Source organism: Podarcis pityusensis (assembly GCF_964106645.2).
Source record: "Podarcis pityusensis genome assembly, chromosome: 17".
NCBI lineage: Eukaryota > Metazoa > Chordata > Lepidosauria > Squamata > Lacertidae > Podarcis > Podarcis pityusensis.
The window spans coordinates 847,067-869,829 of record NC_138042.1 but is presented as its reverse complement, the minus strand read 5'-3'; the positions used below and the strand labels follow the sequence as shown (position 1 = coordinate 869,829).

The 22,763-nt window shown below is 43.9% G+C and overlaps 2 protein-coding genes and 1 long non-coding RNA gene across 7 annotated transcripts in view; 2 read left to right on the top strand and 1 right to left on the bottom strand.

The window, feature by feature from the left end:
• The window catches only part of LOC308467069 (zona pellucida sperm-binding protein 2-like), a 29,624-nt gene extending 29,148 nt beyond the window's left edge, over nt 1-476 (top strand). For all 3 annotated transcript variants that reach the window (XM_080988453.1, XM_080988452.1, XM_080988454.1), the window contains one exon: nt 276-476. In XM_080988453.1, coding sequence (XP_080844579.1) covers nt 276-335 — 60 coding nt within the window. In that variant the 3' untranslated portion in view covers nt 336-476. The remainder of the gene's footprint in view (nt 1-275) is intronic.
• LOC308467101 overlaps nt 1-22,763 on the top strand; it is a 175,658-nt gene that overhangs the window by 126,909 nt on the left and 25,986 nt on the right. The gene's annotated exons all lie outside the window — the stretch shown is intronic.
• LOC308467086 (transforming protein RhoA-like) lies at nt 2,280-22,139 on the bottom strand. 3 transcript variants are annotated; one of them, XM_080988506.1, is made up of 6 exons: nt 21,981-22,129; nt 6,745-6,877; nt 5,863-6,023; nt 4,650-4,770; nt 4,065-4,195; nt 2,280-3,564 (listed from the first exon to the last, which is right to left on the bottom strand). In XM_080988506.1, the coding sequence occupies exons 3-6, from the start codon at nt 6,016-6,018 to the stop codon at nt 3,391-3,393; spliced, it is 582 nt and encodes a 193-aa protein (XP_080844632.1). In that variant the 5' UTR covers nt 6,019-6,023; nt 6,745-6,877; nt 21,981-22,129; the 3' UTR covers nt 2,280-3,390. The 3 variants fall into 3 exon arrangements, with proteins under 3 accessions (XP_080844632.1, XP_080844631.1, XP_080844630.1); XM_080988505.1 differs by lacking the exon at nt 6,745-6,877 and having other exon boundaries at nt 21,981-22,139; XM_080988504.1 differs by lacking the exons at nt 6,745-6,877; nt 21,981-22,129 and adding an exon at nt 21,430-21,595.

Below are 22,763 nucleotides of genomic sequence, written 5' to 3'. Positions count from 1 at the left end.
TGGCTGAGGCTATGCTGCGGACCACGCAGTTCTCCAGGAGAACCACACTGCAAGCTGGACTATTACAACTTCCTGTAGCATTTCAGGAAATGGCTTTTGTTCATTGGGTTTCTATAACATAATGGCATTTTGGGGCCTATGCAATAGTAAAGATGGAAAGTGGATTTCAAGTCTGCATAGCTTATTAGCTACATTATACTGGTTGCAGAGTCCCTCTGCTTTAGGAGGATGTAAATGAATGTGGTAATGCTGCCTTTTCCACCCTCCCTTTCCAGGCCGAAGCATTGATTCTACCCGCAGTCGGCAAGTGCATGTCTCATCTGGACCAGTTGTGATAAGGAGGGACCATACGTGACCAGCCAAGGAATAGGAAGAGACTGGACTAGGATCATCATTTAGCAACTGAAATGGCAAATGTTGTGTTACTGGCTGTTTCAGCGGTGTACATCTTGTGCAATAAAGATATACAATAGAGATTTTCAGAACATTTGCTTTTTGGGGGTGGGAAAAACTAAAAGGCCAAATATTTGATTAGTAAGCACCTTATCTAAACTATTGCACTGACCTCTGTATTGGAACTTCTGTTTCCTACCTCTGAAAGAAGGGCTAGAGCATTCAAAGCAGCTAAACTGCATTCAAGGAGATAAAGCAAGATCTGACCTGCTACCCACCCTAGGCTCTGAAGCAAAACACGGGAAGCTTTAAATTTTGCATTAAAATGAAAATTGCAAGCACCATAAGTTTCTTTCCACCGCATTGCTCAGAAGCTATTGAACTCCTTTTAGACATTAGCCTGGTTTTTCCAGGTGTTAACTTCCATAGTGGCTGGAAACCTGCTTAGCTAGAGGGCAAGGAGTGACCTCTCTTACAAGAAGGGCCTCTGGAATTAGAGACTCTCCTGCTTCAGTTTTCACCATGACTGGCTCTATCAACCTCAGCACTACACTGAGTTTGAGGAGGTTACTTTAAAAAAAGAATAGAGGATATATTTAGAACAGAGCAATACAGCTACTGTTCTGGGAATTAGAATGTGTGGCAACTCAGAAAGGAATTACTTTTAAGTCAGAAGACTACCATTTGCTGTCAAACAGCTGAGAGGAAAAATCTGGTTGTCCTAAAACCATACAAGGGAAAAAAAGTAAAAATAGATGTTGATAAAATACTGTCCCTTCCACTTGTCCTAAAATTACAAAGAAAGTAGGCCAAATGTTTTAGAAGCTACAAACAATAGATAATGAAACAAGCATGAACTCCAGTGGCATAGAAGAAGGGGGGGGGTTGAGGTTGCTCAGCTGTGCCATTAAGCAGAAGTTATCCTAAATAGGCCTGGCTTTAGGTAACTGAAGGTCACTAGACTTACGCTGCCGATGCATTGTAGTATTAAATGGTGCAGATCATGGATACATATATCCAATACTGATACCATGAATTGACACCACAAGGAGAAGAAACACTGCTGGTAGTTTTCTGTAGCTAAAAAAATTCATCAGAATGTCAATTAAGTGCCTGTTCACCATTTAAGGCGCCTAAGAGAAATCGGATTTCACATTAACAAAAGGGGAGAACCAGGAGAGAAAGACAGCAGAGTCACAATCTTGGACTCCAAAGAGTAGGCACAAGGACAAGGCAGGCAGAGTACTGTATAATGTTCACCTACCAGTGGTTCTCAACCTGTGGGTCCCCAGATGATGTTGGACTAAAACTCCCATCATCCCTGAGCTCTGGCCTTCCTAGCTAGGGATAATGGAAGTTGTAGTTCAACAACATCTGGGGATCCACAGGTTGAGAAAGGCTGAAAGTGAGAAGGCCCGTGTTGCTATTGTGTGTACAAATCAGCAAATAATCAACTATGAGAATGTCTCCAGTAGTTTTGCAAAGTGGTTTCTAACAGAACTGTTTGGAAAGTGTTCTTTCCACCACATTTTCTCCATAGAGTGCCCTACACTTTCTAGAGCTTCAGGAATCCAAAGGGGCAGCAGGCCTACCTGAAGCCAAGCTCTCTATGCTTTGATTAGCCCCCAGTCTATTGGACTGCTTCTACCACCATCCTGGTTCTTGCTTAAAACATTTTTTGTTTCTAGGTAAGACTTATTTCCTCATGAAGGTGTATGATTACTTTTACCAGCCATCACAATTTACTCCAACCAAAGCACTTCATGGGATCAGCAGTTTGGTGGGACAGTGCTGTACAGCTGCTGTAAGAAAAATCAATGCTCACCTTTTTACTGGTTCCCTTTCCACAGCAGATTTTAAGAGGCAAAAAGCAAAGCCCCACCATGTACTAAACATTGCTACAAATTTATTACAGATTTTTCTTTCAAGTACATTTTGAAAAGTAACAACCACTTTTTAAACATGTGAATACAAATTAAACACAAAATCATACACCCCGGTGGCAATGCAGTGAGTACAAAGAAGGTGGAAGGGAAGAGAAGCAGGAGCGTCGGGGGAGCAGCGAGACAGAAGCAACAGAGGAGGTCCTTTGCACTTGAAGCTGTGGCAGTGGCTACTCCAGCTACCAGCTATCCAGAGAGCTTCCAAACAGCAACAAACTGGCTCATAGCACCTCTGCTTACAAATATAGATTTTTGCTAGAAAGGGGCCAGGCTGCAAGGCCCAGTCTCTTGGGCCAGTTTGAAGGAAAGGCAGCTGTCTGCTCTGCTGTCGGGAGATAAATATTTAAGTGGAGACAATTCTGTTCTGGGGTGGGAGAGAGAGAAGGTGGAGGACCTGATGTCACTTTACTGAGAGAGCCCTCAAGAAACAAAGTGGGTGGCTTCTGAACTGGGCTCTGTTCGCCTTGAGGAAGGGGACAAGTACCAAAGTGGTTCTGCTCTAGCCTAAAGAGCAGAAAAGCCAGCCAAGGGATCAATGAGTCTGCCAAGATAAGGGTAACTGCTTGCCCACTGTGCAGGAGCACTGGCTCCGCTCACAATGAATGACTTGTTGACATGTCAAGAGTCCCTTACTAGGCAGGGCCAGATGTTCCAATTCAAGGCTCTGACCTTTATTGAAGCAAAGGGCTTTCACACTTTGGCAAAAAGTCTTCTACAAAGAAACGGCCTGGAGCAGTGTAGTGCCTTAGGCTGCCAACGAGAATCAAGACTGCTATGAGCAAGCACGCGGAAAGATAAGGAGCTCTCCCACTGACCCACCGAGGGCCAGAATTTTCTGACCTGTTATGAGGGAGTCAGAAGCCTGTGACGGAAGGGGGAAATACCACCCCACCTCCAAAGTTAGTTGTCATGCTCCAGAAGAGCCCCTGCCCAGCTCTAGCAAGCCCCCTCTCTGAGGAGACCTGCCAGTCCATGGTATCACAAGAGAGGCAAGCCTGGAAGCTAAGAGCTCAAAGGCTTGGCTGGCTGGCAGGGAAGGCAGGCTGGGAAGGAATTACAGCAGCTGGCATGAGGTCTTCTTGCGCCCACGTTTGGCCTGCAGGGCAGCCCGGGTGGCCATCTCAAACACTTCCCGTACTCCATCCTTTGTCTTTGCAGAACATTCCAGGTAGCCAAAAGCACTAATCCTGTTTGCCATGTCACGTCCCTCCTCTGGCTTCACTGGTTCCTGAAAGGGAAGGGCGAAACAGACAGTGAGGTTGCCTCGGATCTATCCTGGTAAGGGAAATGAGGTAGAATCTAGCAATCAAAGCTAGAGCCTAGCTATCAGAACTCCTGGCTCCTATAACCACACAATACTAACTCCCTGGGACTATACCCTTTGCTGAAAACTGGTACCCAGCCCTTGCTAGGGTTGTGAAGTTGGAGGTTATTTTATGGTATCATGCAAGCCAAGTGCTGTCTTCAGTCCAAATAGAGTGTGTTGTGAAAAGGTACTGAGAACCCCATGGAAACCAGTAGCTTTGAGCTTCGCCAAGCCCCCTTCAAAAATGAGAAGAAGGCCACAATATACCTCTCTGGATGGGCTTGTGTTTCTACTCAGATGTAAATGGAAAGGACATAGATTCCTTTCAAGCCCCAAATGGCCATATGCATAGCTGTTTGTACCCTCCTCCTATTCTGATGGCAATACTAAATCCCAGCAAAGAATGTCAGTTGCCTCTGCACCTGCTTCATCTTGGCTAGCTCCCGGCGTGTATGCTCATCATTACGTAGGTCCTTCTTGTTCCCCACCAGGATGATAGGCACATTGGGGCAGAAGTGCTTCACCTCCGGAGTCCACTTCTCAGGGATGTTCTCTGTAGGGGCACAAAGTAAAACCATAAGCATAAACCTAGGAAGACCGTGGTCAGCCACTTGTGCCCCAAAGCAAAGATTTGGGAAACTGTCTTGAGTTCCTTCAGACACCACCAGGATGAAATTTAAAGGACTTCCACCACTGTGGGTACAGGAGTAGCAAGCTCAGAAAATGGATGTGGTGCAGCCAATGTTAAAGCTGGGACATGTGTACATGGGGGGGGGGAGGCAATGGGGGGAAAGACGGAAATGGGGAGGGACAAGCGGCAGAACACTGAACGCCAGCCGTGGTGTGATGTAATACACAGCATATGACCAGCTAATCAACTACTATGACAGTTTAACTGCTCCCATCAGCAATCTGACATCTGGGAAGAGACCAGAGCCAGAGATCTACAGAAGTCTCTGCTGCTTCTTATTCAGTCAGCCCTCCCACCATACTCAGGGGAGACTCACCTAAACTATCAGGGCTGTCAATGGAGAAACACATGAGGATGACGTCTGTATCTGGGTAGGAGAGGGGTCTCAGGCGGTCATAGTCCTCTTGGCCAGCTGTATCCCAAAGGGCAAGTTCTACCTGTAGAAATGCAAATATGATAACTTAATGGGGGTAAGTCCTCAAAGTGCTGTCATCACTCCATTAAACGAAAGCATATTCTGTGATGTGCTAGTGTCTTCCCTATTAGATCCTTAAAGGTAAAGGTAAAGGACCCCTGACAGTTAAGTCCAGTCACGAACGACTCTGGGGTTGTGGCGCTCATCTCACTTTACTGGCCGAGGGAGCTGACGTTTGTCCGCAGACAGTTTTTCTGGGTCATGTGGCCAGCATGACTAAGCTGCTTCTGGCAAAACTGGAGCAGCGCACGGAAACGCCGTTTACCTTCCCATCGGAGTGGTACCTATTTATCTACTTGCACTTTGACGTGCTTTCGGACTGCTAGGTTGTCAGGAGCTTAGACCGAGCAACAGGAACTCACCCCGCCGCGGGGATTTGAACCACCGACCTTCCCATCGGCAAGCCCTAGGCTCAGTGGCTTACACCACAGCGCCACCCGCGTCTGTAATGAATGTGATTCTGTAATGAATCACAACCAAAGTGGAAAGATGCTGGTATTGTTGTAATTCAATCAGAAAAGCATACTCCAAACTCTACTCCCTGTTACCACCAAGAAATGCAGTTCCAAAAGAACCACCTGTTCTTTCTGCAGCTATTCTTCATTTCTCTCAAATTAATTCCTCTCTGCTCTTGGGAGTGGGGAGAGGAAGAGGGCTATTTCACACATTACACTGACCAACTCAGAGGAGGAGGCCAAATGCCCCAGACAATATATAAATATATATAGTGGGCAAGCAGCTGGCCTCCAATTTGGGCTCAGCACAGGAGCTTGCAGCAGGACCCCAGCTGGGCCTCAGAGAAATGGAAAAAGTAGAATGGTTCATAATGCTCTACAAAATACGCAGACTCTTCTGCTGCTGCACTGCTGTGTGAGTCAGGTGGCTTGCAGAAGCTGCTGCTCTTTTGCTGAAGTGCTACCGCGTGAGCCAACTGACTTGCACCATAGCATGGTAGCAAAAAAACACACCAGCCAGCCAGATGGTGGAGATATCAGGCCCTGTCATTGCGCCCAGGCATCTGCCCAGCCCGGCCGGCTCCCAACATCAGTATTACCTGCTTTCCATCCACCTCAATGTCAGCCACATAGTTCTCAAAGACGGTGGGGACGTAGACCTCTGGGAATTGGTCCTTGCTGAAGACAATAAGGAGGCAGGTCTTTCCACATGCTCCATCTCCTACAATGACAAGTTTCTTGCGTATGGCAGCCATCTCTCCTGAAGGAAGAAAAGCAGCACCCTCTTAGCAATTGGGGATGGGCGAGGGCTTCCTGACTCCCACACAATCAGACCTCAGCCATGCCGGTAATTCGGGTTGATATGGGGGTAATTAGCCCTGGCAGACTCCCTAGGGTGGGGGAGGACTGTCTCGTAGACCCGCAGATCGTCCAAGATTTGTCAGCTGGCATCAAGGTGCAAGCGGCAAGGACACTGGGTCCCAGAGCATGGCACGGCTGGCACTCTCCAAAGTCACTCTCATAAGCCGGAAATATCTGTTACATAAAATAATTGGGTTTGGACAATAAACAGACATAGTCTGGACCGAAGAAGATTGAGAAAAAATCTGCAGAATTGCACAGTCCCTGGTGTTTAAGCTCAGACTTCCAATAGATTCTCATCATGGTGTTTGGATTTACGGAGGTGCTTGGTATGTTCTTTTTTCTTCTCTATACCTACAATTGTTTTTCTATGCCAAGCCTCATTAAGAAACCTATTTTTTTAAAAAAAATGGAGTACAGATGGACTTCTATTTATAATTTAAGTATTCAGCTGCACAGCTTTACTTAAACTTGATAAAGATAAAAAAAGAAACAAGATGGCGCTTGTTAGTATGACGCAGCACGGAAAAATGAGAATTCCTCCCTTTTTTCGAGGGAAGTGGGAAATACTTGCTAGCTTACTTTATAATGACTTGAGATAACAATTTGGGACAACGTACAGTGCATCTGTTTGCAGAATTTCTTCATTATGAGCGAGAGAGAAGGCTAAGTTGATGTCTAGCAACCCCCCTTCTAGGGCCCGGGGGGGGGGGGGTCTCCAGGAAAGCTGATCGATCGCCAAATGACCTACATCTGTGGAATACAGTTCATTTACATTTCAATATTGCAAACAGTATGCTTAACAACTTAACATTGGGAATTTATTGTGAACAGTAACAATTTAACAACTTGGGAGTTACTGCGTCATTAAACTACAAACGACAGGCTTGGACAACAGCCTGGATTGGAAGATTGGAATGAAGTCAGGAAAAGCTGCGCTGGCAAATTGACAGTTGAAAAAATATATATACACAAATAAAACTGTACCCGACGGATGAAAGAATATATGATCTCTGACATGACTGAGTATCGCACAGCCAGGGACAGGGAACTTTAAAGTGTTAAGATCGGAATGTGGAAAATATGAGAACAGGAAGAAGGCAGAAATGAAAATACTGGAGATATACTTTAGAGGTCCAGAGTATGGGAAGCCCAAAAAATTAATAATTAATAAGTTGGATTGTAATTTGGCTGTTTTTATTTTATTATTTTTAATTGGATTATGATTTGATGGATTTAATTGGATGTTCTTATTGGAAAACTAATAAAAATGATTATATATATATATATATATATATATATATATATATATATGATGGGCTTTACCTTCACTCATGACCCAATACATTAGAAAGCCCCTCAAGCAGAGACTCCATGCCACCAACAAATCTTTCTTGCCTCTGGGTTGGCAGCTGGAAGGGCCAACTGGTACTCCGCACAGGAACCATATTTGGGCTCATGAAGCCTTCATTTGTTGATCCCTACAATGCAGATGGATCAGGCCTACAAAACTTCCAAGTGAATTTTGAGGAACAAAATCAGGGGGATCAGAGATCACCAGTGTTCGAAACTCTCCATTCACAAGTCACATTCTGGTCATTTCCTTTGTGCCTGAGCCAGTCTGTGAGAACTTCTTTCTTTTTCGACCTCAGTGCCACCTGAGCCCTGTCCTCCCTGCTTGCTTCGAAAAGACTTCTTGGGTATTGGATCTTCCTGGTTTTTATGTAGGATGAGAACAAAACCACTAAGTAACAGAATACAAATGGAATCTGCAGCCTGGGAGAACAACAAATGCACTTCCAAAACAGACTGGAGAGTACCATTTGATGCATCAATATTAGGATCATAGAATCTTAGGAGTTGGAAGGGACTTCAAGGGTCATCTAGTCCAACCTCCTGTAATGCACAAATCTCAGCTAGAGCATCCATGACACATGGCCATCCAATCTCTGTTTAAAGCCCTCCAAGGAAGGAGAGTCCCCCACCTCTCTTGGGAGTCTGTTCCACTGACAAACAGCTCTTACTGTCAGAAAGTTTTCCCAAATGTTTAGTCAGAATCTGCTTTCTTGTAACTTGAAGCCATTGCCTCAAGTCCTACCCACAAAAACAGGAGACAACAAGCATGCTCCCTCTTCCATGTGATAGCCCTTACAATATTTGAAGATGGCTATCATATCTCCTCTCAGTCTCCTTTTCCAGGCAAAACACACCCAGCTCCTTCAACCGTTCCTCATCAGTTTTAGTCTACAGACCCTTGATCATCTTGGTTGCCCTCCTCTGCACAAGTTCCAGCTTGTCAACATTCTTCTTAAATTATGGTGCCCAGAATTGGACACAGTATTCCAGGTGTTTGTCTGACCAAGGCAGAATAGAGGAACTATTACTTCCCTCGATCTGGACACTATACTTTTGTTGATGCAACCTAAAACAGCGTTAATTTTTTTTGCTGCTGTATCATGATAAGCTAGTGGCCCACAAAGACCCCTAGATCCTTTTCACATGTACTGCTAGTAAGTCAGGTGAAACCCCCAACCCATCCTATTATTTGTGCAGCTGGTTTTTCCTGCCTAGGTGCAGAAACTGACATTTATCCCTACTGAAATTCATTCTGTTAGCTTGCGCCCAGTTCTCCAATCTGTTAAGGTCATTTTGATTTTTTTTTGTATAATTTTTTTTAATTACAATGATCCAAAAGAGCCACATTATCACAATACAAAATTACAATACAATTAAATAGCCAACTATTCAAATACCAAATTAAACTATTTTGGGTGACTTCCCGTGTGCTAGATTTCAGGGTACAAAGCTTTTATTTCTTTCTGCTTCCATAATCTTGATTATTCCAATTACAACAGTTCTGATCTTGATCCTTTATTTAACACCCACAGGTTTCATGACTTTCTAACAAAAGGTCTGACGTCCCACCATAGCCCCGGGCAGTTCTCCACTTATCTTTCTCATCCAATACTCAGTGGCTAACGATCTGGTGTCCCACCAAAGCTATGGTAGATCTTCAAAAGCGATTCAGTGGAAACTCGATGCTTTAAATCCTATCAATATTCTCAGACAGTTCCATATATTTTGTAATAATCCATAAATATTATCTTGTTATCAGTGATTTCCTCTTGCTTTTTCTCACTCCATTAACTCTCAGGGGGAGGTTTGCCGAATCAATAAAGCAGCAAACATGGTATATAAAGAAAGGGTAAAGGCTCCCCTCCTCCAACACACCACACTTAGCTATGAAGAAAATCTCTCCAGATCAAAACATTGCGACTCAGTGGCTGATTCAGCAGATTATCTTGTCCCTTTAATCCAGTACACGTCTGCAAATTAAATCCAATTTCTTTCTTACTAATAAACAGAAAAGCCCCTGCCCTTAGTGGCTGTGTCAGAGGGTTACCGATAAGCGAATTGCTTTGCACTCAGGTCCTCCCGCCTCCGTGTTGGGACAAGAGCCAGGTATCAGATGATCTGCGAGTGGTGCTCACCCCCCTGATCGGGGGGGGGGGGGCCTGCAAGGACAATTACCCTTATTCATCCTTGTTTACGATCTGCTACCAATCTCTGCTAATGCGGGAGCTGCCTCCATTATGGCAGGAAGCACCAGAAGTCAAGGTCATTTTGAATTTTGATTCTGTCTTCTGCGACATTAGCTACCCCTCCCAGTCTGGTGTCATCTGCAAATTGGATGAGCACCCCCCCCAATTCCTTCATTCATCTGCAAATTGGATGAGCATCCCCCCCAATTCCTTCATTCATGCCATTTACAGAGATGCTAAAGAACAACAGGACCAGGACGGAACCCTGCAGCACCCCACTTTTCACTTTTTTCCAGGATGATGAGGAACTGTTAATGAGTACTCTTTGGGTTCAGTCAACCAGCTACAAATTCACCTAACAGTTACCTCGTTCAAACCTCATTTTACAAGCTTTCTCGTGAGAATATTATGGGGGACCTTTGTCAAAAGTCTTACTGAAATCAATATGCACTATGTCCACAGCATTTCCCTGATCCACCAAGTTTGTAATTCCATCCATAAAAATAAATCATATTGGTCTGGCATGACTTATTTTTGAGAAACCCATGCTGGGTCTTAGTAATCACAGCATCCTTTTCTAAATGCTTACAGACCGACTGTTGAATTATTTGTTCTAGGACCTTCCCTGGTATTGATGTCAAGCCCAGTGGTTGGTAGTTACCTATGTCTTCTTTCCCCCTTTTTGAAGATGGGGACACCATTTGCCCGCCTCCAGTCTGTAGTGACATCACCTGTTCTCCAAGAATACTCAAAGACAACAGACCAAGGCTCTGAAATTACACCCGCAAGCTCCTTTAGTACCCTTGGATGCAGCTAATCAGGCCCTGGAGATTTGAACTCATTTAAAGCAGTTGGGTGTTCGCTTACTATCTCTCTTCCTATCTTGGGCTGCAGCTCCCTCCTTACATCGTTTATTCTGTTATCATCAGGCTGGGCATCACTTTCCTTCTGGGTGAAGACAGAGGCAAAGTAGGTGTTGAGTAGTTAGTTCTGCCTTCTTCTCTGTCACCTCTCAGTCTTCTCTACACAGAGAAGCTTCCACTTACTTGTTCTTCCTCCAATTTCAGACATAGCTAAAGAAACCTTTTTTTAACATTATTTTTAACTTCTCTTGCAAGCCCGAGCTCGTTCTGAGCTTGAGCCAGCCTAACTTTTCCCCTGCAACTGTTGGCTACTCATGTATACTCCTCCTTTCTGATTTCCTCTTCCTTCCATTTCTTATACATGCCCTTCTTAACTCTCAGCTCATCTGTAAATTCCTTATGCAGCTTAGATGCCTTAGATACCTCCCACTTTTCTTTCTTGTTGGTATTGTCTGCATTTGGGTGTTCAATATTTCTCCCTTTAGAAACTCCTATCCTTCTTGGACTCCCTTCTCCTTGAGTATTTCTGACCATGGGATCTCACCCAGTAGCTCCTTCAGCTTTTTGAAATTGCCCTGACCAGATAAATTTAGATATTTCCCTCTGCCAATTTTCAATGCAGCTTGTTTTCCCTATAACAGGAATGGATTGGAACAGAAAAAGCATCTTTGGCAAAATATTTAGTTTAACAGCCGAGATACGCCCCCCAAAAGATAGATATAATTTGCTCCAAATCTCCACATTCCTTTTAACTTCAGACCATGCCTTGACATAATTAATTGTCTTCGTAAAGATATACCGTATGCTTTTAGTAGTTAAAAATATTCCCAAGTATTTTATTTTTTTGACAAATTTTACGATTTGTTATCTTTTCAAATTCTTCTTTCTCTACTTGGGAAAGGTTTTTCGCCATAAGTTTGGTTTTACTTATATTCAGTTGGAATCCCACTACCTTCCCATAATTATTGATTATTTCCAAGGTTTTCACTAGACTCTGGGTTTTCGGTTGTGATGCTAATATCATCCGCAAATGCCCATAGTTTATATATATTATTTCCCAGTGTTATACCCTTAATATTCTTTTCATCTCTAATTTTTCTTACTTAAGACTCCATTACTAAAATAAATATGTGAAGAGAGCGGACAGCCCTGTCTTGTCCTTTTATTAATTTCACATTAATGTTCCCATTTATTATAATTTTTTGCCTTCTGTTTTGTGTAAATAGCCTGAATTCCATTACAGAATGAGTCTCCGATCTCCATATGCCGCAGCATAGTTGTCATGAATCTCCAAGAAAAATTATCAAATGCTTTCTCCGCATTGACCATGTAGTGAAGTTAGGAAATCTCAGTAGACAAACTCTGGTCAAGCTGAAGCACTGTTGCACTGTGGGAAAACCAAAGGCCAAAGGATTTATGGGAAATGTACCGTATTTTTCCCTCTATAACACGCAGATTTTTTCTCCTAAAAAGTAAGGGGAAATGTCTGTGCATGTTACTGAGCGAATGTGTGGTCCCTGGAGCCGACAGGCGTGAGTGAAGGCAAAAATCAGGCAAATATCGATCGTCCGGAGAAGGGAAGCCTTGAAAAGAGGAAGCTGCTGCTTTCCTGCATTCTGCCTCAGGGTCTTACTGCCCACCCGCTTCTGTTTGTTACTGTGTTTGCTCAAACGGAACAAAGAGCAGAGAAAACCCCTCCCCTCCAGGCAAGCAGAGGGGAAAGCAGAGCGTCCTTCCTTCTAATTTCTCTCGTGCTCCGGTGCTGCAACATGCAGGTGGGGGAGAGAGAGAGAGAGAGCTGGCTGGCTTGGGTGGGTGCGTGGGGGGAACTTTTGCCTTCCTTTCCTCCCTCCGGTAAAACCCCTCTCCTGCATTCTTAGCCAGCTACTTCTCCGCACACCCCTCTCGGTGCTCCTTGTCCCTTCTATGTTTTTCCTTCCCTCCCCACTTAAAACGTGGTTACAAAGCACGGATCCACACAGATCCTCAGGATCTTTGCATTGGGTCACCCCAAATTCACCATCAGATCACATAGCAGGTCCTGCTGGACTGGAGGACAGGTGAGGAAGGTGGGGGCGTGGGCCAACAGACCACTATTAAGACTGGTGATTTATCAATTGTGATTCCAGATATTCCTACACATTTTTGATATTTCTGATGTTACTCTGAATTAGGCGACTGGGGGAAAAGTCAGCCTGGTCTTTATTACAGTCTGTTATTACGGCCTGGTCTGTATTACGGTTTAGAGAATTTTTTACATTCTTTCGGCTAAAATATAGGTGTAGAGTTTATAGTTGTTGTTCAACAACGAAATAGGCCTATAATTGGCTATTGATAGCTGGTCTGTTCCCTGTTTTGGGATCAGTGTGATGTAACTTTCCTTCCATGATTCAGGCATTATACCATATTCTAGGATGTTGTTCATTGTTGTTTTCAAGGGTTCGAACAATACCTCTTCTAATTTTTTAATAATAAATTGCAGGGAGGCCATCAGGCCCTGGTGTTTTTCCTGATTTGGAATGCTTAATTGCCTGTTGGACTTCAAAACTGTGACTGGGTCATTCAGAATTTTGTTTTGTTCTTTAGAAATTTTTGGGAAAGTATTTTGGTCCAGGTATTCTTTTATCTCTGCCTTATACTCTCAATCTGGTCCTGCTAGCTAGAGATCATGGGAGTTGTAGGCCAAAAACATCTGGAGGGCCAAAGTTAAGGAAGCCTGCCCTTTACTCTCAATCTGCTTTTCATGCTCCAGGTCATGGATTTCTTCACAAGTGAACACATCCTTTATATATAATGCTACACCTTCTCCCTTCCTGTTTGGTCTATTCCTTTTGAATAGGTTATACCCCTCAATTCCTACATTTCAGTCATGAGTCTCATACCACCAGGTTTCAGTAATGCCTACCAGGTCATATTTGCCACCCTGTACTAAAAGCTCCAATTTCCCATACTCTGTGCATTGGTGTAGAGACAAAGTATGGATGCACAACCTTTCCAAAAGTGAGATCAAGGCTGAATTTAGGAGACTCGCATGACTGTGCGTATGCACACTCTGTAGAAGGATCTTTATCATTTTGAAGTTTACTTGATGCCCTTCTAAAATAAACAGGAACTGCTTTGTTTTGGAACGTGAAGTAGTCAATGGCAACTGGCTAAATTTGTTTTTGGGAGCTTAGTTTTACTACTTACATCTAGACACCAAGCATAGATGCTGAAATACTAATCACAGTCAACCTTTAGTCAAAAGATCTAGGATGGTATTCAAGTTTTACTCGGAGTAGGCCCACTGAAATTAATGGGCCTAACTTAGTCATGTTCATTAATTTTAACAGGTTTAGTTTGAGTAAAATTTTGTTGGCCACACATATTCTAAAAGGATAAAGATGTCTGCTCCCTTTTTCACTGCATTAAGAGTACAATGATTCACTATAAGCTACAACTATTAACATACAATACAGTGGTGCCCCGCAAGACGAATGCCTCGCAAGACGAAAGGGTTTTCCATTTTTTGAGCTGCTTCACAAGACGAATTTCCCTATGGGCTTGCTTCGCAAGACGAAAACGTCTTGCAAGTTTGTTTCCTTTTTCTTAACACCGTTAATACAGTTGCGACTTGACTTCGAGGAGCAACTCATAGAACGCAGTGTACATAGTAGCCTTTTTGAGGTTTTTAAAGACTTTGGTGATTTTTGAAGCTTTTCCAAAACTTCTTTTGCAGCCATTTGGTAAGTTAAGCTTTTAAAACTTTTTTGGGGGGTTTTGGATTTTGGGTTGGGGTGTTTGGAATTCAAGGACGGTGTTGGGGAGGGGTTTGCAAGAATCTGGAAGCTTGTGTGTTTTTTTCCTGCATTTTTATGATTTTTTGTTACCATTGGGGCACTCTGCTGTTTTTTAAAAAAAATTCTGGATTTGAATTTCTGTGTGCTAGGTGGCTGGGGGAACAGTTGGGGAGGGGTTTGCAAGAATCTGGAAGCTTGTTTTTTCCCCCCTGCATTTTTATGATTTTCTGTGACCATTGGGCCACTCTGCTGTTTTTTTTAAAAAATTCTGGATTTGAATTTCTGTATGCTGGGTGGCTGGGGGAACAGTTGGGGAGGGGTTTGCAAGAATCTGGAAGCTTGTTTTTTCCCCCTGCATTTTTATGATTTTCTGTGACCATTGGGCCACTCTGCTGTTTTTTAAAAAAAAATCTGGGTTTGAATTTTGAGTGTGGTGGAGTCTCCTTCTTTGGAGGTCTTTAAGCAGAGGCTTGACAACCATATGTCAGGAGTGCTCTGATGGTGTTTCCTGCTTGGCAGGGGGTTGGACTCGATGGCCCTTGTGGTCTCTTCCAGCTCTATGATTCTATGATTCTGCTCTTTACAGTATGTGTGACTTTAAAGAGCACTTAATAAACTCTTGTTGTACCAAATTTGGCTTTGTTTGGACTTTTTTTGACCATAGGAACGCATTAATTGATTTTCAATGCATTCCTATGGGAAACCGTGCTTCGCAAGATGAAAAATTCGCTAGACAAAAAAATTCGCGGAACGAATTAATTCCGTCTTGCGAGGCACCACTGTATTGAAAACTGCCCTACTGATGCTGTTTATGAAATGGGACCAAATGAGCTAGTTGGCTCTTCTTCTAGTTTGACTCATAAGATCCAGAATAGAAGCCTTTTTCTCTAGGAAAAAAAAACCACTGCCCAGTTCTGAAACATGGTACTGGGGATTCATAGCCAAGTCTAGCTTAGCTGGAAGCCTGCATGCTGTTTTCAAAAGCCAGAATGCTTTTATGCCAGAACTTGGGGTTCTGATGGGAGGAACAGAATACCCTGGTGACTAATTAGTTTGGATGTACACTGAGAGGATATATAAAGCTAGACAAGTTACACCCATATCTGTAGTTCTAAGCAGACTTTCCGCTTCAAAAAGAAAAGAAAAAGGGCTCAGTCTGCTTGGCCAAGATTTAATGTCTGCTTTCTTAAACGGGTTTTAAGGCAAGAATTAACCAACCAAATTAAACTCTAGATTAATCGTCTTGAGAGATTTCTTGTAAGGGTATCCTCCATTACAGCTATGAATGTCAGACTTTCTATCTCCCGTAGTTTAGAATCCCCTTTAATGGGAAGACATCTCACAACAAAGATTCTCTGGTAGAAAATAAAGAAGAGAGAGCTTCTGAATAACCTTTCCTTAATGCAAACTTCCAATCAGCAGAATAGAAAATCTAGCTGAAAAGATGTCCTGAAACTAAACTGTAAGGAACAAGTTATTCTCATCTAACACATGATTAAGGCCAGTATCCTCAAGTGACTCAGCAAGTTGGGAAACAAATTTACTCTGATTTAAGCAAGGAGTGATTTAAGAGGGACGCGGGTGGCGCTGTGGGTTAAACCATAGAGCCTAAGACCTGCCGATCAGAAGGTCGGCGGTTCGAATCCCCGCAACGGGGTGAGTTCCTGTTGCTCGGTTCCTGCTTCTGCCAACCTAGCAGTTCGAAAGCACGTCCAAGTGCAAATAGATAAATAGGTACCACTCCGGCGGGAAGGTAAACGGCGTTTCTGTGCGCTGCTCTGGTTCGCCAGAAGCGGCTTAGTCATGCTGGCCACATGACCCAGAAGCTGTACCCGGAAGTGGACATGATTTTCACCTCTTGACAGCTTCAAGAAAAATGCAGAGAGCAAAACCAACCCCTGTATACAGCATTTATTGAGCCTAGGGATTGCTGATCAGAAGGTTAGCAGTTCAAATTCCTGCAACGGGGTGAGCTCCCGTTGTTCGGTCCCTGCTCCTGCCAACCTAGCAGTTCGAAAGCACGACGTGCAAGTAGATAAATAGGCTCTGCTCCAGCGGGAAGGTAAACGGCGTTTCTGTGCGCTGCTCTGGTTCGCCAGAAGCGGCTTAGTCATGCTGGCCACATGACCCGGAAGCTGTACGCCGGCTCCCTCAGCCAATAAAGCGAGATGAGCGCCGCAACCCCAGAGTCGTCCGTGACTGGACCTTATGGTCAGGGGTCCCTTTACCTTTAAGCAAGGAGTGGGGGAGACAGAAAAGAAAAACTTGCATCTTTGAGTCATCCAAAGTACTTCTGGAATTGTAGTTCAGAGAACGAGGCTGCCCCACAGCAATGACATTTGGACAACAATCAAACTTGCTGCTCCCACTGCAATGCAGCCTTCTCATTCGATAAACTACTTGTTTCTTTAAATGCCACAAGAATATAGAACATACCCTCCCCACAGAAAAGTAGGAGCCCAGGATCAAACATAAACTATTAACTGATCTTAAAGAAGGAGGGGGATTTTCCCTGCCAGATTTGAAACTCAACTACGAGGTGTCCTGTCTCTTCTGGATCAGGAAATGGTGTATACTACAAAATACTGACCTTTTAGATCTGGATGGGTATGACAACCGCTATGGCTGGCATGCCTACTTAGGTTACAACAAGGTCAAGGTACACAAAAGCTTTTTAAATCATGTTATAAGGAAGCCTCTATGTATGGTTTGGGCAAAATACAAAGGTCTGCTTGAACCCAAAACCCCATGGTGGATATCTCCTATAGAAGCATTGGCAGTAAAGAAGAAAAAGATGAAAGGGAATTGGTCAACATACAAAGTATTGTTAAAAGAGGAAGAAAATCAGATTAAGCCAAAAGATTTTGAAGAAATTAGGGTATACCTGTCAGATTGGTTACAATATCACCAACTCCATGAGATATTTAAACTTGAAAAATGAAATGGCTTCGCGACAGAGCCCTCCAGACTGGAAAAAGAACAGATTAACTCCAAAGGAAAAACCCTCTCTAAAACGTATAGACTCCTCCTTGACCAGGAAGTCAAGGAGGAGGAGGTAAAATCAGTAATGGTTACATGGGCTCAAGATTTTGGTTACAACATCCCAATGGATGCTTGGGGGAAACTATGGAGGTAGAGATGAGGTTCACCGCAGATTATGTATTGAAAGAAAATTTTCTGAAAATGCAATTCTGCTGGCACTTAATGCCATCAAAACTATCGAAAATGTATAAAAATACCTCAAGTAAATGTTGGAGATGTGGGAAGGTACAATGCTACATATGTGGTGGAACTGTAAGAAAATAAAGGAATTTAGGAGGTAATCTATAACAAGCTCAAAAAGATGTTTAAGATCTCTTTTATAAAAAAGCCGGAAGCTTTCCTCTTGGGGATACTAGGTTCAGACATACCTAAAAAACCAAGGACAATATTATTGTACGCTACGGTAGCTGCAAGAATATTAATCACTTCAAACTGGAAAGGGGACACAATTCCAACCAAACTGGAGTGGCAAAGCAAACTGCTAGAATACACTGAGCTGGCAAAAATGACAGGGAAATTGAGAGGACATACTAAACAACATTTATCAAAGAATGGGACATGTACAAAATATACTTTAAGGAACATCGTAATAATATGACGTCAATGGCAGGCCTTGAATGACTTCTGTGGTATAATAGGAACTTATAGAAGAATAAGTCATTAATGACAATCAATAAAGGAAAACGGAAAGTGAGCTCAAAGAAATAGGTGGTAGATGCATGACGGAGTGACGGGAAGTCATAGATGTAATAAGAATTTAATGTGATATGATGTAGCATTTTCTATTGTTATTTCTGGATGAATTTCTGTTTGTCTTTTAATTTCAATAAAGCATTCAACAAAAGAAAAGTAAAGTAGGAACAATCATCTCAGACATGGAATAAAACACTTTCTCCAAATTCCCTTGAAATTTCTGACATGAAAGCTCATGACTCAAGAGAAGTACAAGTGATAACTGACCATAGAAATCAATAGAGAAATCCAAGTTTTCATTATTACAGTGCTGGGAAACTTTCTCTCTACCTGCCCTCTAATAAAGGACACAAGTTTGCAAATCTGAAAAATTTGCATGATAAATATGTTTGACAAATTTGCTAGTGCTTCCTATGCTAGAAGGCGAAAAATTAAACTGTTCAATATTATTCCCATATGATGGTCAAGAGCTAAAGTTGAGAGAGGTGATGCTCAATTTACTCCAGTGTCATCCCTTGAATGCAAGAGGGGATAACTGGACTGAGGGCCCAGGAAAAAACACAAGAGGAAATTAGTTTTTTTTCCCATTCTGCATCCCCCTCTGCCAATATTTTTTTCCCTCATTTGCCCACTCAAAAAAGAGAAAACTGAATTCCTGTGCAATATTTTATATTTCAATATTATGCAACTGGTTAGCATTATTGTTACAGAGTTAATTACATTGCCACAGAACCCAGGTTTAAAGGTAATGACAGCAGTGCTACTGTATTTGTCTAGATTATTTAACAAACTCCCAAGCCTACCAAACATACTGTTGCTGTAACCTGGTGGCAAGGCCTTTGCACGTCTCAAGACTCCATCTTTTATTTCAAGTGAAATAAAGTTAATACAACACACACACAATCAGGAAACAAACACACATGAGAGCATTTACAAGCTATAAGGAACACCATTTCAGATAAAACCACAGCGGACCTTGCCACCAAACTCTGCCAATTTGTCCTTACCCACAACAACTTCAAATTCGGTGATGACCTGTTCCTTCAGATCAGCGGCACAGCAATGGGCACCCGCATGGCCCCACAGTATGCCAACATCTTCATGGCAGATTTAGAACAACGTTTCCTAAACTCCTACCCACTCAAACCTCTCTTGTATCTGCGATACATTGACGATATTTTTATCATCTGGACACATGGTCAACAGACCCTGGACACCTTTCACCAGAAATTTAATGATTTTCACCCCACAATCAACCTTACAATGAATCAATCTATGCAAGAAATACATTTTTTGGACACTACTATAAAAATACAGGATGGGCGCATGGACACCACCTTATACCGTAAACCAACTGACCGACAAACATATCTACATGCCTCTAGCTACCATCCCAAACATACCAAACAGTCCATTGTATATAGCCAGGCACTACGTTACAGCCGCATCTGTTCCAATTCTACAGACAGAGACTCTCACCTAAGAGATCTACAGCAAACCTTTTCAGAACTAAAATACCCAGCAGATGAAGTTAGACAACAGATCAACAGAGCCAGACTTATACCCAGAGAGAACTTGCTGCAAGACAGACCCAAAAAAGAAAATAACAGAACACCTCTAGTCATCACATACAGCTCCCAAGTTAAAACAGTACAACGCATCATCAGAGATCTACAACCTCTCCTGGACAATGACAGTTCTCTTTCTCAAGCTCTGGGAGGAAGACCTTTCATTGCCTACAGACAGCCACCCAATCTTAAACAACTCCTAACCCACAATAATACTACAACCAGACTTAACACGGACACTGGCACCAGAGCCTGCAATAAACCCAGATGCCAACTTTGCTGCCACATACACCCGGACAACACCATTACTGGCCCCAACAACATCACACATACCATCTCGGGACTATTCAATTGCTCATCATCTAACATTGTGTATGGCATCAAATGCCAACAGTGTCCTTCAGCTCTCTATATTGGACAAACAGGCCAAACCTTACGCCAAAGAATAAATGGACATAAATCTGACATCAAGAATCACAAAACAGAGAAACCAGTAGGAGAACACTTTAATCTCCCAGGACATTCTATACAAGATCTCAAAGTAGCTGTTTTACTACAAAGGAATTTCAGAAATAGACTGGAAAGAGAAGCTGCTGAATTGCAACTCATTACCAAACTTAAAACCATGGAGAAACCTGGTTTGAACAAAGACATTGGATTCTTATCCCATTATACATGACTAAGCCATTTCTCACCTTCTCACCCCTTGCCTTTTCCTGTAAGACCCATTACAGTCGTTAAGAGTCGTCAGCAGGCTCATCCCAGCTATCTGCCAATCTCCCATTCCCACCACCCTTCTGAGTAATACCCCTCCCCACCTTCTCACTATATAGAAGGATCTGGCAACTTCTGTTTCAGTGTATCTGAAGAAGTGTGCTTGCACACGAAAGCTCATACCAAGAACTAACTTAGTTGGTCTTAAAGGTGCTACTGGAAGGATTTTTTTTCTTTTGACTATGGCAGACCAACACGGCTACCTATCTGTAACATGAGAGCAGTAACTCTGACATACATGAAGAATAAAGAAGCAGAAACTATGGATCTTACAGACCCCGATTATGCTAAAGACAAATATACTGATTTGTGCTAATATTTTCAAGGATATCATCTATGAAGATGAAGTGAGATGTGAACTGCATTCAGGATAGCTGACTTTCTCTACAACTAGTTTTGCAACCTGTTTTCATGATTATACAGAACCAAGCCCCACCAAGTTCAATGGAGTTCATTCCCAACAGAGTGTTTCCAGGTCTGCAGCATTAGTATGATGATGTACTCCATGTAGAACCACTTCTTGTTTGTCTTATAGGGGTGCTTATGAATCATCTCTCTAAATATATGAATGTCTTCTGATTCTGTGTAATTATGCCTACCTTCTAAGATCAAATAGCAATATCTTTTCATTACCACGTGGGTCTAAATTTCAATATTTTTTATTATTTCCCAACTAGCAAAAACTAAGATACCTCTTAGGGTCTTACAGCTTCATGTCCAAAACTTGTGTATCAGTATCTAACTTCTGTCTTAAATTATTTACTCCTCGAAAAATAAAGGGGAATGTGTTTTTATGGGTTAAAAAAGCTATATGTTAATAATACACCCAATATCAGTTTTGGAGGAAGCAGCAGCTGATAATGACATCCTATAAAGTAGATGACTGTTAGTATTCTTGTATTTAGACTAAAGCAAGACAATTACAAGCACCATTCCATCAAAGTGGAAGGACAATTAATGTACTGTACATTGAAGAGGTTATACTTGGGCAGCGATCCAGCAAGGAATACTTGAGTATAAGCTTTTGAATTTAACAGGACTTACTTCTGAGTAGACATGCACGCCACTTTTCCATCAAGACTACGAACCACCTGTGACTTTTAGCATAGGTTTGACCTCCGGTCCTACATGGTGCCCACCTGCCACCCAGAGGAGCACAGGCGCACCGAGGCCTTGCACGCCGACCCACTTCAAGTTGCTGTAACTCGCCCCAACTCCGTGATTTAAAAGTACAAGCGATTACAGCCAACCGGGGGGGGGGGGCTCGGGCAGCTCCGTGTTTGTGCCCCCCCAGCCACGGATGGAGGCCGCACATGCGCAAGGGGCTCCGAAAGCCCCCTCGGCCTCCGCCCCCTTCCCCGCGGAGCAGCCCAATCAGGCGCGCTTCCTCCCCTTCGCCGCCGCGACCCCGCCCAGCAGCCAACCGTCTTCTGGCTTCGCGCATGCGCCGCACATTCGCCTCTCGACCCCCCCCCAAACTTTTCACCCAGAGCTTTTTCGTGAGGCTAAAGCCCCCCCGTTTTGAAGGAAGCGAGGCCCAGTCGCCATGAGGGCAGCTGCTTCCCGTCCCGCCGTCGTAGGAACTTCCCTCTTACCCGCTTCTCTCGGCGGCCTCCACTGCCGGCTCCGCCCGGCTCACTCGCAGCCGCCCGGACTCTCCTCAGCAGCCCCTCGCAGGCCCCACCCACTTCGTGATTGATAGAAGCCACCGCCCAATCGCGTAACTCCGTGCTGACATCGAGGCCGTCGCTGTCTTATAAAAGGCGGCTGAGACTTCCCTTCCGTCGGATTGGCAGAATGATGCGGCCAATGGAAGAGCGTCATTCGTGCCAAACGAGAGGTTGGTCGCGTCATCGGGCGCTGTCCGATTCCGGAACGGGAGAACACGGCGGCCAATCGCCGCCCACCCACAGAATTGCCTGATAGGCAGGTTGAACTGACCAATCGCGCTCGACACAAGTGAACATTGCTCCTATTGCCGACGGAGGCCGGGATTTCCACCTCAGCCTCGTTGACGAGTGGCAGCCTGCGCCGCTAATGGGAGCCCGCCGTGAACCAAGGCGCCCTTGTGATTTCCCGGCCAAGGCGGGGCAAACGCCCACCCGGTGACATCAGGGTCAGCGGCCACCAATGGCGGCTTTCCCGACGAAGCCCCGCCCAGCCCGAGGAGCCCGCAGGAGAGGCGCTTCCGGCCAATTGTTGCTCGGCTGAGTCGGCCTGGCGGCCATCTTGGGCGCGTCTCTCGGGCGCCGCGCAGAGGCGGAGAAGTCTTGGCGGCGCTTTTCGCCCTGAGGGGGAAGTCGGTCTGTCCCGAGAGCAGCTGCTGCGCCTTCGGAGGCCCAGGCTGGCTCGGTGTCCCCGGCCTCGCCCGCCCGCCC